The sequence below is a fragment of the Solanum lycopersicum genome, chromosome 2 (genome assembly GCF_036512215.1).
Source record: "Solanum lycopersicum chromosome 2, SLM_r2.1".
Lineage (NCBI taxonomy): Eukaryota > Viridiplantae > Streptophyta > Magnoliopsida > Solanales > Solanaceae > Solanum > Solanum lycopersicum.
In genome coordinates, this window is record NC_090801.1 from 34,919,059 (window position 1) to 34,937,213 (window position 18,155).

Genomic DNA, 18,155 nt, shown 5'->3' on the forward strand with positions numbered 1-18,155 from the left:
ATTTGTGAACCAAAAATCGACAGGCTTTACTATTCACAACATACCCAATAAAGACACAATCTATTGTTTTGGGTCCAATTTTAACCCTCTTAGGTAAAGGAACCTCTACCTTGGATAAACACCCCCACACTTTGAAATATTTCAAGTTGGGTTTTCTTCCTTTCCACAACTCATATGGAACTGATTGTGTTTTTCGATGGGGTACTCCATTGAGTATTTTATTAGCTGTATGGATGGCTTCCCCACAAAGATTTCGCGGTGAACCAGAATTGATCATTAAGGCATTCATCATTTCCTTTAATGTTCTGTTCTTCCGTTATTCCAAACCATTTGACTGTGGTGTATAATGTGTAGTAGTTTGATGAATAATACCATATTCCAAACATATTGTCCACCCCTATCACTCCGAATCATTTTTATCTTTAGATTCAATTGGTTTTCCACTTCATTTTTGTATTGCTTAAATGCATCAATTTCTTCATCCTTACTATTAAGCAAATCTACATAACAAAATCGAGTGCAGTCATCAATAAAAGTTATAAAATACTTTTTCCTACCACAAGATGGTGTTGACTTCATATCGCATATGTCTGTGTGAATTAAGTCTAAAGTTTTAGAATTTCTTTCAACAGACTTGTAAGGATGTTTAACAAACTTACTTTCCACACAAATTTCACATTTCGACTTATCGCATTTAAAATCAGGCAATACTTCTAGATTAATCAATTTTTGCAAGGCTTTGTAATTTACATGTCCCAAACGGGCATGCCATAAATCACTTAACTCCAATAAGTAAACAGAAGCAGAATTTTTATTAATACTATCAATAACCATTACATTTAGTTTGAAAAGACCCTCATTGAGGTAGCCCTTTCCTATGAACATTTCATTCTTACTTATTACAGCTTTATCACTAACTAGGACACACTTAAACCCGTTCTTAATGAGTAGTGCAGCAAAAACTAAATTCTACCTAATAGTAGGGACATGCAGAACATTGTTTAAAGTCAACACTTTGCCGGATGTCATTTTCAGCATTACTTTCCTAGTTCCTGCAATCCTTGCTATTGTTGTGTTTTCCATGAATAAGTATTCATCCTACTCAGCAGGAGTGTATGTTGCAAAGGCTTGTTTTGCAGAGCAAATATGTCTAGTAGCACCTGAGTCGAGAAACCACTCCTTGGGATTTCCAACTAAGTTACACTCTGATATCATTGCACACAAGTCATTTGCATCTTCCATCTTTTCCACGATGTTTGCTTGACTTTTGCCTTTGCCTTTTTTTTGTCCTTTCTTAGAGCATGACTTCTTTTCGGCATTTCTGTTATCTTCCTCAATCTTGAGACGAATCACAAGATCTTCAAGCTTCATTTTTTTACGCTTGTTCTTTAGATAATTCATGAAATCATTCCACGAAGGAGGAAACTTCTCGATCATTGCAGCCACTTGAAAAGCTTCATTTACTACCATATATTCAGCAATCAGATCATGGAGAATAAGTTGAAGTTCCTTCACTTGTGATCCAACAGTTTTACTATCTACCATTTTAGAGTCTAAAAACATGCGACCACAAATTTTTTCAAGCATGCATCTTCTGTCTTATATTTCTTCTCAAGTGCATTCCACAACTCTTTTGAAGTTGTTATTGAACTATAGACATTATATAAGTCATCCTCTAAAGCACTCAAAATGTAACCTTTACATAGGATGTCTGACTGTTTCCATGCTTCAACAATCATAAATTTTTCCCTGTCTGGCATATCATCAGCAGGTACTGGAGTATCTTCACTTGTAAATTTCTGCAGACCAAGAGTGGTAAGCCAGAAAGATACTCGTTGCTGCCATCCTTTGAAATTCACACCTGTGAATTTACCCGGTTTCTCTGCTTGTGATACAAGAGTTTGGGTTGGTGCAGCAACAGCCACTATAACACCAATGTTTTCCATTTCTGATAAACAAAATTGATACAATATAAGTAAGCAATAAATTATAATTGATGACTTAAAGGAGTATAAAATCACAAAGATTTTTGTCTCCACCAAAAACACAGATTTAAATAATTTCCTTAAGATTGTTACCAATTTGTGTTAAGAAAATCAGAAATTACAGGTTGTAATAAATCATTCAGAAACACAAAGTAACTGAGATTTTTAGAACCAGTAAATAAGATGAACAGAAATTTATTTGTAAAAAATAATTTAATCTGTAAAACTTTCCAGAATCTTGAATACTTTTTTTTTGATAATTTAGGAAGAAAATCAAGTCCACTGAATTCACAGTGTCCCCTTAAGTAAATTATTCCCCTCTAGTATCCGAGGTTTGATATGGAATATAATCTCCCAGGGTAAAATGATCTTAATCAGTAGAGTATAGATACCAAAAACTCTACTGTCAGCCAACCAATCCACAACAGGAAAGTACACGAATAAAAATGTGTTTTTTTAATAAGAAGGAAGATCAGAAAATTCGTTAGTAATATTCTGAAGACTGAATGGTATTTATAGGCAAGAATAATATATTCTGAAAGGTTGCAACCCTTCAGAATTGACACGACCATTAATGAAAGGTTGCAAACTTTCAAATGATATTGACTGTTCCTGAAAGTTGCAACCTTTCAGAACAGTGGCGGGAATTTTTTAAATATAACACAATTTAAAATGGGTCACGCGCGCGGATCCGAGTCGGGTCGGGTTAACTAAAAAGTTTACAACATTTCGGTTAATTTCTGCTATCAACTGATTAATTGAAAATAATTTTTGGCCATTTAATTAATTAAATAAATAAATAAAATAAATTTGTCCAAAAAATTATCTCTCGATCGATCATTTGCAAAAGCCAAAGCCGAAGCCGAAGCGAGCGAGCGACGACGACGACGGCGCGAGGGGGGTCCCTCTTTCCAACCCTTTTAATAATTAATAGGAGTGTTTGTTTATTTAAACTCTCCTATTTTCAATTCCATTACCGATGAGGGACTATTTCCTTTTTTATTAAAGCATTAGAGGACTTTTCAAGTTCCTAATCTTTTCAAGTTCTAAACTTTTCAAGTTCCTCTCCTTCCCTCTATTTCCCATCAATTCTTGCTACATACCCAACAATTGGTTGGTATGTTCTTGTTGAAAGTGTATAAAGTCTTTTAAATGAAAAGTACATTGTTTATGAAATGTCCTTGTTTCTTAGATATGTGTGTGCATATAGTCTCGTACTTTGAACAAGTGGTGTACTATCTAGCTTATCGAGATGTTTTTTGTTAAAGACTTCTATGGTTCTTTCTTTCCATTTAGTATGAAACATTGAATAGCCCATGTGAGGCATTATTACATTGATGTATGGGTTATGACCAAGTTCTTATATTCTTATTAGATGGTTATGAGATGAGAAGACTATTATGATTATGTTATGTTTTATATAGTTATGTGCAATAAAACTAAAAGACGAAGTTATCTTCCTATCCAAAGTTTCTATGTACACTCTCTCTATATATATGTGTGTGTGTGTGTGTGTGTGTGTGTGTGTTTTTATGTGTCTGTGTGCGTGTGTGTGTGTAAATGTAGAGGTCTTTATATATATATGTATGTATATATATATGTGTGTGTGTGTGTGTGTGTGTGTGTGTGTGTGTAAATGTGTGTCTGTGTGTATGTGTGTGTGTGTGTGTGTCCGTGTTTTTGACCTAAGAATGTTATGATGTAAGCTAAGAGGCTAGTCTTAGTACTCAAAGAGGATAACGACACTGGTTACGTCTAGGGGGTAAATACATATGTGATAGGATTTCACATAGGAATATTGCACTTGTAGGCCTGGGAAAGGGTTGTGAGTAAGGGTCTTATATGTTTTGTGATGATATGAACTCTTGTACATGATCTATTGTTATGACATTTTTGTTGAAATTTTTATGCTTATATGATCTTTATATGATGTCATTCATGTTGAAATGACCGTATGTCGATAATATATCCATGTTGAATTGACTTTGTGATGGTACTGTTCTTATGTTGATTATGGGCTTGTTAGAGTAATGTTGTTACTATTGGCTTGTATATGTTCTCAATTGTGCATAAAGGCTTTTGAAAGTGAGTTAGCATGGTTTAGAACTAAATGTCCCTTTAAGCATGATTTCAATATTTTATGTTCATATGTTACCATACTTAATACATGTGGTTGTACTAACCCATATTCTTTCACTTCTCCCAAACAATTTAGGTTCGGGTTTTTGAGGTATCAAGGTCAATTCGAAGAAGACTTGGACATGTTTCCCATGTTGATTGGTGTATCCTCAATGTTAGAGGATGGTGACATCTATCTAGCCTAGTAGGATTTGGTTATAGTCTAAACACATTCTTTTCTTTCATATTGTTGAAGATAATTTTGTAAGCCCTATGTGGAAATTATGGATTTATATAAGGGCTATGCCGACTGTTCTACTTCTTTTTAGAATATTTAATGTGAGACAGTATTATTAGACTAAATTCTTATATGCTGGTTATGTTGTCTAAAAGAGAATCCTAAGGAAGCTTCATATGCGAGGAGTCTAAGTAAACTCCATATGTAGTATGTGAGAGGTCTATGTAAACCTCAATATGTACAAAGTTTTAATTTTTCCGCATTTTAACCAGTGATATGTTATGACGAATGTCAAGAGGCTTGTCTAAGTCCTCTCCGAGGACGACGACGACGGTTATGTCTAGGGGGTGCTCCCCGGTCGTGACAGCTTATCCATAAACTTTTACTTATCATCTATATGTATTCCCTAGGTTCTATGAACCTTTTTAGATAAGAATGTATCTATTTATTATAATACTTAATATGGTGATTTTTGGAGTGATTTCTCAACCTATAAATATGGTTGTTCATTCACCATTATAACACACACAAGAGACATGAAGAAATTTAAATAAGATGATCTCTACATTCTACTACCATATCTTTTGCATATATTATTTGCAATATATGTTTATATTTTACAACATAACTCATTATTCATCTACTATTCTGCTTAATTATATCTTTTAGTTCATGTAATATTCTTTGAGCCATTTATTTACCCAATTTACTACCATATTATCTTCCTATCCATTACAAGTATGAGTGTTTGGTGTTCTGTTTGGATTAGTGATCGGTTAAAATCAAAACCAAACCAATTTAATCAATTCTTAGATTTCTAAAATCAAACCAAGTCAAACAAAAAAATAAGTATTGGTTTGGTTATTATCGATTTGATTTATTTTTTCTATTTTTCGGTTTGAAATTAATTATTTTGAGGACTTACGTATCTAGATAGACATATACACCTAGTACATGAGCAATCGACATGAAACCTACTGTGAGTTCAATTAAACAATACTAGAGGTATTATTACACTAACAAAGTGACTCAATTAAGAGAAAATGTGACTATCTTTTGTAGGTATGGTAAGTAAAGATTAAAGTAATGGGTTTGATGGTCTTGGACTTAGGATTGTAAGAGTTTTTCTAAAATTAAGTGTTGGGCTTGCGAAAATGGAAACCTTGCATATTTAAGTTAAATAAAAATATTTTAAAAAAAATATTTCATTTATAAATGAATAATATATAAATAATCATAAAATTTATATATTTAATCTCTCTGTTCAATTTGATTATTTTTGTGGTTTATTTTTAGTAAAAACAAACAAAATAGTATCGACTTTTAAAATTTAAAACCAAACCTAACCAAACCAAAATCAAATATAAATTTTTTAACGAGTTTGGTTCGTATTACTGTTGGATTTGATTTTTTCAGTTTAACCATGAACAGCCCTAAATGCAAGGTCCAGTAAATAGGGATGATTTACTTTGTTTCAAAAATAAGAGAAATATGCAAGGAAAACATAGTGTGAAAAGATGAAGATACTGCCTTGTTTTGAGATTAAGTGAAAGAGAGAGTTGAGACAACGAAAAAATATTCTAAGTCTTTAACCAATTCACTATAAAAAAAAAAGAAAATAATATATGTTGAAGGAGTATGTTCTTTTGTTAGAGTTTTGGACTCTTCAACTAATCCTGAGTGGTTTGAGTTGTATAACATTGTTGGGTTGTTGTGTCCTGAATGGGAAAAGTCACAAAATATAATAGTGTATCAATGTAAGATATGTCGTAGTGGACTTTAATCTACTTAAAGAGAGTGAAATATTTGTGCCTCGGCGTGAATACATTTTTATTTATTTATTTTAGTCATTTTATTTTCAACGATAATTTATTGCATTTATGATATATTAAAGCAGCATAAGTGCCACGTAAAAGGCCCCAAGTTATTCTTTTATATATCTTGTATAAGATAAGAATATTATTTTGGTTGAATACAAAATTTAAGAATATAGGTTTTCTTTATATAGATTTTTGTAACACTACAAAAAGTCAAAACCTAATATAGCTATTAACTTGAGTTTCTAAAGGTTTAGAAACTTTTTTATGACCTAAAATAATGTTTAGAAGTCATCCGAGAAGTTTTAGAGCCAAGACGTCAAATAACGTCCATGACGTCCGAAAACTAGCCTAGTTGAACTAGTTGACGTCGCTATGTTTGGGGATGGTTTCGGAGGGTCAAATGAAGTCTAAAATTTGTAAAAATAATGGGGTTAGTTAGAGTGTAGTATAGATAGTCTAAACGTCCCATAACGAAGTTTCAAGGACAACCGAAAGGTCAAGGAAGAGGACCTCAACATGGTTGGGTAGGTTGCCTAAGCAGCCTGCGAGATGTAAAAATTCAGTGGGCTGTTGCGCGACGCGCGGTCTACACGGGCCTCAGTGGTCCAAAAATAAATTTTGGGGAAAAAACTGTGTTGGCCCCGCGACGCGGAGCCACTTTCCAGATTCGGTAAAATCATAATTTTGACATTTAGACTTCATAAAATACCAATTTAAGTGCGGGTGTTTTGGGTAATTTAGAGGGTGATTATGTATAGCCTAAGGGTTATTTTAAGTCATTTATCTCAAACCCAAATTTCTAAAATAAAATCCAAAAGTTCTCACCTCTCTCTACTCTCTCTCTCTCTCGCCAAATCCTCCATTGAAGAAGAAGAAGAAGATTAATTTCTATAGGATTTCACTTCAATTTAGTGGGTTAATATTCATTATGGTATGGGTTATTCACTCTTGGTATTCCTTTTCCCAAGAGGTCCTTACAAAGTTGATTTTCAAAATACCCAATTCCATCGAGTCTTCCAGTTTTAATGGGTTTTCTTCTAAACTTCAAGTTGATGATAAATTGTGATTTCCAATGATTAATTGAGTATAGATTGTTGATTAATTAATGTAAATTGATGCAATTTCATGATGATAATGTTCCCTTACCCAATTTCCTAAATCTTGGATCTTGGTCCTGAATTGATGGGAATTGAAGATGAATTGATTATTAGACTTGTTTTATCTATTCTATTCATGTATGGATTGACTAGGGTAATGTATTATTAGTATTGGATCTAATTAATGATCAATTTATCATGAACCCTAATTCCCCTAACTCTACGTTATGAATTGATGTTAATTGGGAAAGTGATGATGCAATTGACCTAGTTATTGTGTTAATTACTATTTATTGATGTAACTACACCTATTGGATGTTCATGTTACCTCTAGGGGTAAACCCAAATGTGACAGGACTCTACCAAAGCATTGCACTAGTTAGCCTTGAAGGAAATATTAGGAGAATGTTCTTATGTATGAATATGCTTATGATGATATATATGTATATGATAGACTTGCACATTGTTGATACGATACGTTGATTAGTCTCACTTATGAATATGTGTTGGTCTGTATTGTTAAAGTATGAAGACATGTACCGTTAAATGTTATGATATGGGAAGTAGGATGTTAGTCATGATTCTTGTTTGGTTACTTGATTGAGTAAGGTTATGGTACTTTGCTTGGTTATTGCACTTATTGACTTAATAGGAGTTCATCGGTAAATGCCTTACTTTGGATAGGATGGAATGTACTCTCATTAATGCTTGTTGAGGTTATAACTTGATGATTAGAGTTGTCTTGATATTATGTGTAAGTATGTTGATATGATCATTAACTTGACTATGCTTGGTATTATTGGTTTTGTGATGTATATGCCTATTACTTAAGGAATATGTCTTTTTGATTGATATGGCCTTATTGGGTGTGCATAAGGTTTTCAAAGGATAAAATAGCATGTTTTTATGAAAGGTCCTTTTTTAACATGCTTACATGATATGTGTGCATATGATCTCATATTTAGTACAAGTGGTGTACTAACCCCATTTCTTTCCTTTTTCCCCAACATTTTAGGTTCCGGTCGTTGAGAACTCTTTCTGACGACTTTGAAGAAGGCTTGGAGTTTCTCATTCATCCAAGTGGGTAGGTCCTCACTTTTCGAGGGCGATGCCAATGTCGAGCTTATGGAGTTGTTTTACTTTTAAGACTCTTATGTTCATTCTATTTCCATTTGAGTACGAATTATACAAGCATATATGTGGCTTCTTTAATTGATGTATGGGCTAGGCCCAATTTGATACACTCTTATTAGATGGTTATAAGATGAGACATGTTTTTGAGAATAGGTTATCTTTTAAATACTTATGTACATTAAAAGTAGAAGACTAAGTAATCATCATATACTAAGGGTCTATTTATACTCGATATATATCTATTATGTGTATGTAGAGGTCTATGTAAACCTCAATGTAGAGTAGTAAAAAGTTTTAAATTTTCCGCGTTTTGACCTATGAATGTAATGATGTAAGCTAAGAGGCTAGTTTTAGTCCTCAAAGAGGACGACGACGCTAATTACGTTTAGTGGGTAAACCCGGATGTGACAATTTTATGATTTAAGCTGAAGGGGTGAATAATATATATCTTTTTACCTTAATCATATCATAACATTCCTACAAAGGAGTTTGTTAAGGATAAAATAACAATATGTTAAAATTAAAAGTTACTAAAATACAAAATGGTGAAATTTTTGAAATAAACTAATATAAAAAAGAAAGACATATTAATTAAATTAAAAGAGAGGAAATTCATTTTTTTTCTTTTTCATGTATAAAAGTTGTGTCTATAAAGTCTAGGACTTTGGAAGCAAATTTAAACTTTTCAAACTCTTGTGATGTGAAAGAAGCAAATATCTTCCACACAGAGAAATATCTTCTCCCAAACTAAAAGGAAGAAGGCCTTACCCTTTTTCACCACATTTTCCTGTGGAAAAAAATGCATTCTTCTACTCTGCCCATACAAACCGTTCCCACGAAAAGCATAAACAAATTTCTAAATCAAAGAGCTCATTTTCCAAATTCATGGAAATTCCATAACAAAAATACTTATAAGAACTCTATTGTATGCAGAGCTAATACTAGTTCAATCACTGATTTTGACCTCTATGATCTTTTTGGAGTTGAAAGTTCATCTAACCAGGCACAGATTAAGCTAGCCTATAGGATGCTTCAGAAGCGATGCCACCCAGATATCGCTGGACCATCTGGACATGAAATGGCTATTATACTGAATCAAGCTTATGCGCTTCTTTCTGATCCTGTTGCGCGTATGGCTTATGATAAGGTCAGTCCATATACTTGCCTTGCTTATTGTATTCCATGGAGATAAAGAAATGCATCGAATACATATGTTAATTAATTAGATCATTTATTTTTGAGTTATATATATATATATATATATATGATATCAGCCTATGTTTAACCCATAAAAATATGAGTCTAAAATGTCCACAAGACTCAATTAATATATTATATACATAACTAATCAATTAATATATAAAAAAAATACAAGGCAGTAGTTGATATATATGTTGGTTTTTTTTATGTATGTGTATGACGCAGGAAGTGACAAAAGTAGCAGATTTAAAGGGGTATACAGGAAAACCTTTGTATTCGGCATGGTGTGGTGAAGATAATGAAGAAAGAGCTGTGTTTGTTGATGAAGTAAAGTGTGTAGGCTGCTTAAAATGTGCTTTGTTGGCTGAAAAGACATTTGCTGTTGAATGTGTGTATGGAAGAGCTAGAGTTGTTGCTCAATGGGCTGATACAGAAGCCAAAATTCAAGAAGCTATAGATGCATGTCCAGTTGATTGCATCTCGTAAGACATACATATATATAATACTATCGTATATTCTGAGTTCTTTCTTACTTACTTACTTACATGTGAAAATTTTCATAGAGTTGTTGAGAGGTCGAATTTGGCTGCACTTGAATTCCTAATGTCGAAGAAGCCACGAGGTAATGTTAGAATTGGTACTGGCAATACAGTTGGTGCTCGTACCTCCAATATATTTGATGATCTAGACAAATTTCAGAGCAGATATCAAGGTGCCTTCAACAAAACCAATCCTAAGGTAAACCTAATAACTGTTCTTCGTCTTCTTTAGCAAACAAAGCGATTCACAACTGTTACTATATTACAGGCTTCAGAAGAGGCACGAATATTAGCATTTCAAGCAATCCGAGCTATATCAAATTTTTTCTACTGGCAATCACCAATTGGAGGAGATGCAGAAGACATCCATGCTTTGGTACCAGTTAGGAGAAGGCTAATTGAACCCAACGTTAAGAAGCTTAGACATGTTGTAGAAGCTATGAAACAAGTCAAAAAATCAACAGTTAATCAAAGTAGCAACGATGAGTATTGGTCTCCATCAACTCCTACACTTGCGGACACCAGTTTGGTAGTAGGTGAAGTTGATTCCTTCCCCAAATTACCAATGGAATTCTATGATGAAGCTTTCTCACCAAGGGAGAAACATCAAGGTAGTCCCAGACTCGGGATAGTGCCATTCACAACAGCAACAGCAGCAGCAATTACAGTTTGGATAAAACTTGGAGAAGAAACGAGTGTTAGACTCAAAGATCATATTGGTGGTTCTCTCGCATTAGACATTGTGAACAGCCCATGGCTCAAGGTCATTCTGGCAGGTATTACATGGTATATGATTGGTATGGCACTAGTGGAACTCACAGGGACGATTCATAGTTTATTTAACCAGGACAGAAAATTGTGAGAAATTTCATTCCGGAATATAAGCTTGTAACTGGAAGGCATATAAATAGATCTTGTAACATAAATGTAAAGTTCAAATTATATGGCCCATTCAAATTTTGAAGTTATTGTATAGTCTAATCAGTCCTAAGTGCCTCAAAATCTGCTTATGGAAAATACTAGTTTCAACTATGGCTATGGGATTGAGTATTGACTAGTGTTCCGCTTTAAGTATTTACGAGGTAAAACATTAAAATGGTACGCTCGTATGATCTACAAGCATAGATAATATATTATTGAGATAAGAATTTGATAGACTTATTCCTTGTTTGGTAAGTTATTTTTGGGATAATTTGTAGTTTTATACCAACACTAATGTTTCGTGTATCTCAACTTATATGATTAACAACATATCTTGCTATCAAACCAAACGACCTGCAGAGATGACAAAATGCAGTCAACCACATACACATGCACACTAAATTAAGAGCCCATTTGAATGGACTACTTTTGACTAAGTCAAAAGTCATTGGAATTTATTTAAAACACATTTTTATTCAACTCAAACACTAGAAAAATATTTGAAACTTATTGTCTTAAAAACACTAAGCTAATGAATGGTTCGTCTCTTACATTGAAAAAGGATCACAACCATCCCATTATTGGAATTGGGATGGGAAATGCTATTCTCTATAGAATTAATTGAAATAAGTAACTTGTATAGAGAATAATAGCTACCTAAACAATTAAATATTTTCCCTATCAGCATGCTGAAGCCGGAACGACAACTACAATTACAGAAAGGTCGATATAGTAGAAAGATCATAACATGGTTTCAACAAGAGTTTAGTCCTTCCACTTGCAACAATGGAAAATTATTGTACACTTGGTTCCTGACAGCAACTGAATCAGTCTAATGGAAACCACTCAGCAACTGTATGTTGTAAGTTCAGTCATAAAAGTGCAGCATATTCCACAAACAAAATACAATATCAACACACTCAGTAACGATACTTGGTAGAGTAATCTTTTGGTGCAATAACTAGACCACGACCCTTTCGTGCACCACGGTACACTGTCTCAACAATATCAATGAACTCCTGTTTATCTTTGAGTGCCCAGTTGATCTTGTTGTTGTTTCCTGTGCCAAGATCAATCATGATGTGCTTGTTCCTGAAGAAGAACATGATAGTTGATGGATCGTACAATTCATACATCGTGTTAAAATCAGGGACCTCTGTTATGTCCACCAGGTATATCACAGCAAAATTCTTTAATGTATCTGCAACTGAAGCTAGCACCTCATCCATCTGAAATGCCAGAAGAAATACAAACCAAATAAAACAACAAGAGAGATTTTTACAATTTTACAGCAATGGAATATGAGAATGGGAAAAAAAAAAGTGAAAGAATCAATAAGCCACTGTGAACCCTCCTCAGGAGAAGAGAGCAGCCAAATGATGTTAAGTTACTGCAAAGTAATGCATCAATTAAAAACATCAAATATACCCATATTGCCCAAGCCAAATAGAAACAAGGTTCTGATAAAATGAGAGGTCTAAAAAGATGTATATCACTAAAAGCCGATGTGATAAGCTACTGAATGGAGAACACAAAGAATTAACAGCAGAAAAAACAATCCATATCCAATTAAAATGGACAGGCAATGACTAATGCACTAGTTCCGGTAGTACCCGACTTTAATCAGGTTTCATGGTGGAAACTAATGCATGTCAATGTGGTGCAGAAAGCTGTATTAAAAGATGGCCAATAGCATTCTGAATAACTCAAGCACCTGGACATCAAAGAAAATCTAGATACGAGAGATTTTATGACACCACTGAATGTTATAGACAAGTGGAGGCACTCTGCACTATAAGAGCTGATCACCTGACCTGCAGTATTGGGTGGAACAGAAGGTCATTACTGCTTATTTTACAATAAGGGCTCACTAAGCTGCATGGTCTGGATTATGAGACCCAAATAACAGGGAGCTGAAAATAGAGTTGTCAATCCACTATCAAAGAGAAATGAGGATGAAGCTATGCACAAAGAGACTGAAGCAGGGTTACAGGCCACAAGTTATTTTTCTTTTTTTTCAATGACAAGGGGAACCTGCAGCCACTACACTTTGGATATGCACAGGGTGAAAACCCGCTCCTATGCAATAGCTCGCAAACAACATAGGAGAGGTAACCCGCATTGGGCCAGCCCAATACGACGAGCTCAACCCAGAAGGTAAATCCCTTGCTTACGCTGGCAAGGGGTTCCTAACTTAAGACCTCCAACATGGAAGTCTCAAGCCCAAACCACTAGGCCACCCCTAAGAGTGTCAGGCCACAAGTTATTGTACCTACATGGCTTCAAAAGATTCAACACTGCTATGAAGGAGCAACAGAGTATAGAGTACAGACCTAATAACTTATAGTTCACACCACAGAGTCAGAGAGGCGACATATCCAGCTTACAATCCGTAGTACCACGACGAGAAGGAAAAATGCATGTCGGCAGAATTTAGACATCAAGTACTCAAGCATGAACCACCAGTAGGTAGGTAATCACGTCATATAGGAAAATTTAGGAGCATTTCCTGAAATAACTTAATAAACCCACGGTAGCTGTCGTGAAGAAGTGTATCAGAGAAGCAAGAAAAAAAACATATCCTATCTAGGGCTTCTATAACTCTTTCCTCTTCACCAGACTTGGAAGAGGTTCATTTTGTGATAGTAGAAAGGTTGACGAAGGGGTACAGAAGCTAAATTAAATCCCTGAAACCATCCTTTCTGACAGAGATTGGATAATATAGAGCAACTGCTGGGAGGAATTATTATTTCAAATTACTGGGAACACAACTATGTTAGCATAGCTTATCACCCTCGATCAGATGGACAGGCTTAGACAGTGAATGAATTTACTGATACCTATCTGAGATGCATGAAGATCATAAACTCAAAAAATGGAATCAATGGTTGGTTTAGCTGAAGTGTTACAATTCAAAATTCCATAACTGTTCAAACTGTGCACCATTTGAAACATGGAATGGATCCTCACCAGTCACCACCCAAGATATCAATTGGACCCTTATTAAAAACTAATGTACCAGCAGCAAAAGGTTTCTTAACCCAGAGGCAACAGATGCAGCAGTTATTGAAAGATAACCAAAAGCAAAGCACAAGAAAGAAGGTAATTTAATGCATATATGCCACAAAACTTGGTGAGAATTTATAGTCCGACATCAAGAAAATATAAATCCGGAAAAATTGAATTTCAAGTTATATGGCCCTTCAAGGTTCTGGATAGGGCAAGGTGGCATACAGATTGGACTGAACTTCTGACCCTAGTGCACCCTGTAATGCACACATGTATATAAGTGCTGAGCAAAGATGTGATCAATTTCTGGTGGAACCAGTAGCAATCTTGAAGAGACGGTGGGTCAAGCACACCGGCCAACCAAGAAACTGTTTGCATAACAACTTAGACAGCAAATTATTTGACTCAACCAAAACAGGATAACCCAAGATACTAAAACCTCTTGGGAAAAAAATTACTCATTCTAGGAGGGCATGCGCTACTTTTTAAAGGTCTCTTACTAGTGTTTTTACTCTCTTCTTAATTTCTAGTTTAATTTGGTTTTGGACAACCATTATTTTTCGTTGTGAAATAAATTATCTGTATTTTTTTGGCATTAATCTAAATTAATTTTTTATTGTGCAGGAATCAGGATCATGATAACAGTTTTGTCAATATTTTGAGGCTTGGTGATCTTATCAAGAAATTAGTAGTGACAGAAGCATGGAACTATCCCTGTGTTTTCTTGTAAAATTATTGGGAAAGTTAAGAGAGCTTTCTCGGCAATAAAGTTACTTAAAAATGATATATGGAATAAATGAATGTGAGCTTTTGAGAGGTTATTTGGTGCCATAAGTACATTTCTGTACAAAAATTAGTCAAAGAAAGTTTTTGAATGGTTATTCAGTGTTTTAAATACATTTAGAAATATGAAGACTTGTAGAGGGAAGTATGCAAGAGTTGAGAGCTTATATAGCAGAAAAAAGTATTTAGTACTATTTTGTTTTGAGAAGGTAATATAGTTGTTTAGCACTATATCTAATGAGACTAATATAAATACATTTCAAAATATGAAACTCACCGAGGGAGAGTTGTAGTGGTTTATAAAATTTATGTTTTACTAATATGATTTGAATAGTTATGCTGTTAATATGATGTTATAACAATTTTCTTTTTGATGAAATAAGAAGGATACCATTAAGAAAAAGCATTAAGATTATCAGCTCCCAGACCCCAGTCCCAGTATGGCAAACAAAAGTTATCACAACTTTCCACATAAATCTATGGAACTAATAAATTCAAGGAAAGATTCAGCACTCAGCAGTATTACAGAGGAGTGGTTTTACCGAACTAAAAGACTAATCAAAACAAATAGTCTTAAGAGAGGAAATGGGAGTTGATATGCCATCAAAACACCCTTTTATCCTCTATCCATCAACACCACAAGATACAAGCAGGAATCAAATACCAAATCTTTTTGATGGACATCCCAATTTTCTAGGAACTCCAACACACAAAAGCTTCTCTCAAGGAGCCTGACATGGCTCAGTCAATGCAACGAAGAAACGAGTGATTGATAGATTATGGGTTGAACAAGCATACATAGCATATGTTGGCGATATGAAGCATCCTCATTAATTGTTTTGTCCACTTTCAATAAATCTCGACAACGCTTAAAAATTATATGCATGCCACTGCACTTTGCACTACTTGGAATAAAAAGGATATTTCTACAAGGGGGGTAAATAAGTTGCAGGAATATCATTATGGAGTCAGCCAGTGGATCAAAATTCGAACCCCGGAGTAGTCAAAAATATCAGACCAAAATGGATGTCGGAAATGGTCAAGTGCTTTTGATTCCTCTAGTACCTTTGGTAGTCAGAAAGAAGGAACCAGTCTAGCTAGAGTAATCCACAGGAACATGGTTGGGGAGAAGTCATATCATTTTAAGGATAGAAAGCTGATAGTAGGAGCATTGTGTATGTTGTATCTATCCAGCTAGTTTTACTTTTTCAAAGATTGGAGCTAGTAAAAGGAGGCACTTTTACTCAAGGACATCGAGAAACCGTAGATGTTACAGCTATCTTCATCTTAACCTTTTCTCCAGAAGATGTCTTCAACTTAATTAGAAATTACAGCAATAAGGTTACTGCAGCTATTGGCCTTGGCTTGGAAAACAAAAGCTGAGAGATGAGCATTCTCGTCCTTCAACCGAGAGTAGAAGAATTTGATGTCAATATTCAATGTCATAAAGCAATAGTCCTCTCCGCCCTGGGGTTTCTTCTTAGATGGTTGTGTTTAGTTGTAACATTTCTCATACGTTCAAGTGGCAGAAAACACCAATACTTGAGTCATTGCAGGAACAACGGGCAAATGCTTCTCAATAATGATTCATATGGAATTAGCATAACATAGATAGGACCCATATTACCCAACTTATATATGGAACTATTACAATTGTTAGTAGCGCTTGATGGACTTAAGAACAATAACATTTGCAGCCGCAATGAGAAAATTTACTGATTGGGAGGAAATTGATTATCACTGTTTGATTCATTTCTAACCTTGAGAACAACATCTCCTAAGGGGATGGAATGCAGCAATTTTGGGTAGATTTGCAATCATATTTACAGTCTTGGGCTAATTAGATGTCTTTCAACTAGTTATTTTAGTCTCCAAAAGTTTCCTTTGGTTAACTAAACTCCTACATAATTGTAGAAGCATAAGAGACCCACATGGAGTTTTTTGAGAGGGTTTAGGAGGAAAGGAAATGGAATATTCCAGCGGTCAAATTTAGCTATTTATCATAAAAACCAGGCCAAGTCATATTCCAGATTATTATCCATGTTGAATGAAGAAAAACTTCATATTCTTAGCCTCTTTCTCGGTATTCTGCAAATTTTCATTATGTTTATGATTGTGCTAATAAATACAGTTCTATATCTAAATTGGAATATCAATAAACATTACAGAAATATCACAACTAATTGAGTATTCTAAGAAATTAACCAAACAAAATTCGCAAGAACAAAACTTGGATGGTTCACCTCAATCAAACAGGTCGTATGGTTAAAACTAGAATAATCGAGAACATAGAAAAACCTAGAGTTTTCCATCAAAAATTCGAGATTAGGGGCATGCATACCTGCATACAAGTTTCATCCCAGTCATGGCCGAAGCGGATGATGACAAGGCGTTCCTCTTCAGCGAGAATGGCTTGATCGACGGCCCATCCTGAGTGAAGGTGAGGTAACAAGTACGACATCTTTCTGAGTTAAGCTCACCAAACCAAGGGTTTTCTCACTTAATAATTTCAAAAACCTAATTCATTTTTCGCCCTTCCCCAAACCACCCACTTATTCACCAAAATATATTCATATTATTTTTCAATAAAAATGCTAACCCATCTTATTTAACCCTATACTCCTAATTTATTTACTTATTTTTATACTTTTTCGTTTTAGGTTAGGTATAAATATATATTCTTAAGAACTTTCTCATGTATCGATTATAACACCGATGAAAAATTTATTTTAAAAAATTTCTTTTGGCGACAAGTAAAATATATTTACGGTATGGATATATCTAACGCAAACAAAAAAAAAGATTAGAAGCGGAGGGTTAGGAGTGGATATAATATTTTTTTAAAAAATAAAATAATATCTGAATTAATATTTGATTGGAAAAGGGGTTAGATGAAGTAAAAGGAAATTTAAACTAAACTAAAACAAAAAAAAGGGGGGGGGGATATGGTGAGAGGAAGTGATGGAGTATGGTAAAAAATATTTTACATTTTATTTTATAAAATAATATTAGATTTTTAAATAATAATTTTTTAATCTTTAATTTTAATTAATACTTGATTTATTTAACTATTTTGTCAAGTTGAAATATTTTGTTTATGTCGAGTGTTGATGTGACAATTTTTTAAGTAAGAAGTATATTGCACACACCTCGATGAGAGTGTTATAAAAGAGAGAGGTGTGTTTTTCAAACAAATAAGTGATAGTTTAGATATGAAACTTACATTTTCAATAATTTAAATATAAAAATCAAAAAAATATATAGTTTAAGTGTGTTTTTTTACAGTTATCTCAAAAAGACTCTAAATATTG

General features: G+C 34.1%; 2 protein-coding genes across 2 annotated transcripts; one reads left to right on the forward strand and one right to left on the reverse strand.

The window, feature by feature from the left end:
* Positions 1 to 9,063: 9,063 nt before the first annotated feature.
* LOC101265380 (chaperone protein dnaJ C76, chloroplastic) lies at positions 9,064 to 11,099 on the forward strand. The gene is made up of 4 exons (XM_004231452.5): positions 9,064 to 9,539; positions 9,818 to 10,074; positions 10,156 to 10,330; positions 10,400 to 11,099. Exons 1-4 carry the CDS (start codon positions 9,192 to 9,194, stop codon positions 10,991 to 10,993), a joined length of 1,374 nt encoding a protein of 457 aa, XP_004231500.1. The 5' UTR covers positions 9,064 to 9,191; the 3' UTR covers positions 10,994 to 11,099.
* Positions 11,100 to 11,765: 666 nt separating this feature from the next.
* On the reverse strand, positions 11,766 to 17,517 carry LOC101265686 (thioredoxin-like protein YLS8). The gene is made up of 2 exons (XM_004231453.5): positions 17,186 to 17,517; positions 11,766 to 12,281 (listed from the first exon to the last, which is right to left on the reverse strand). Exons 1-2 carry the CDS (start codon positions 17,303 to 17,305, stop codon positions 11,973 to 11,975), a joined length of 429 nt encoding a protein of 142 aa, XP_004231501.1. The 5' UTR covers positions 17,306 to 17,517; the 3' UTR covers positions 11,766 to 11,972.
* Positions 17,518 to 18,155: the final 638 nt, after the last annotated feature.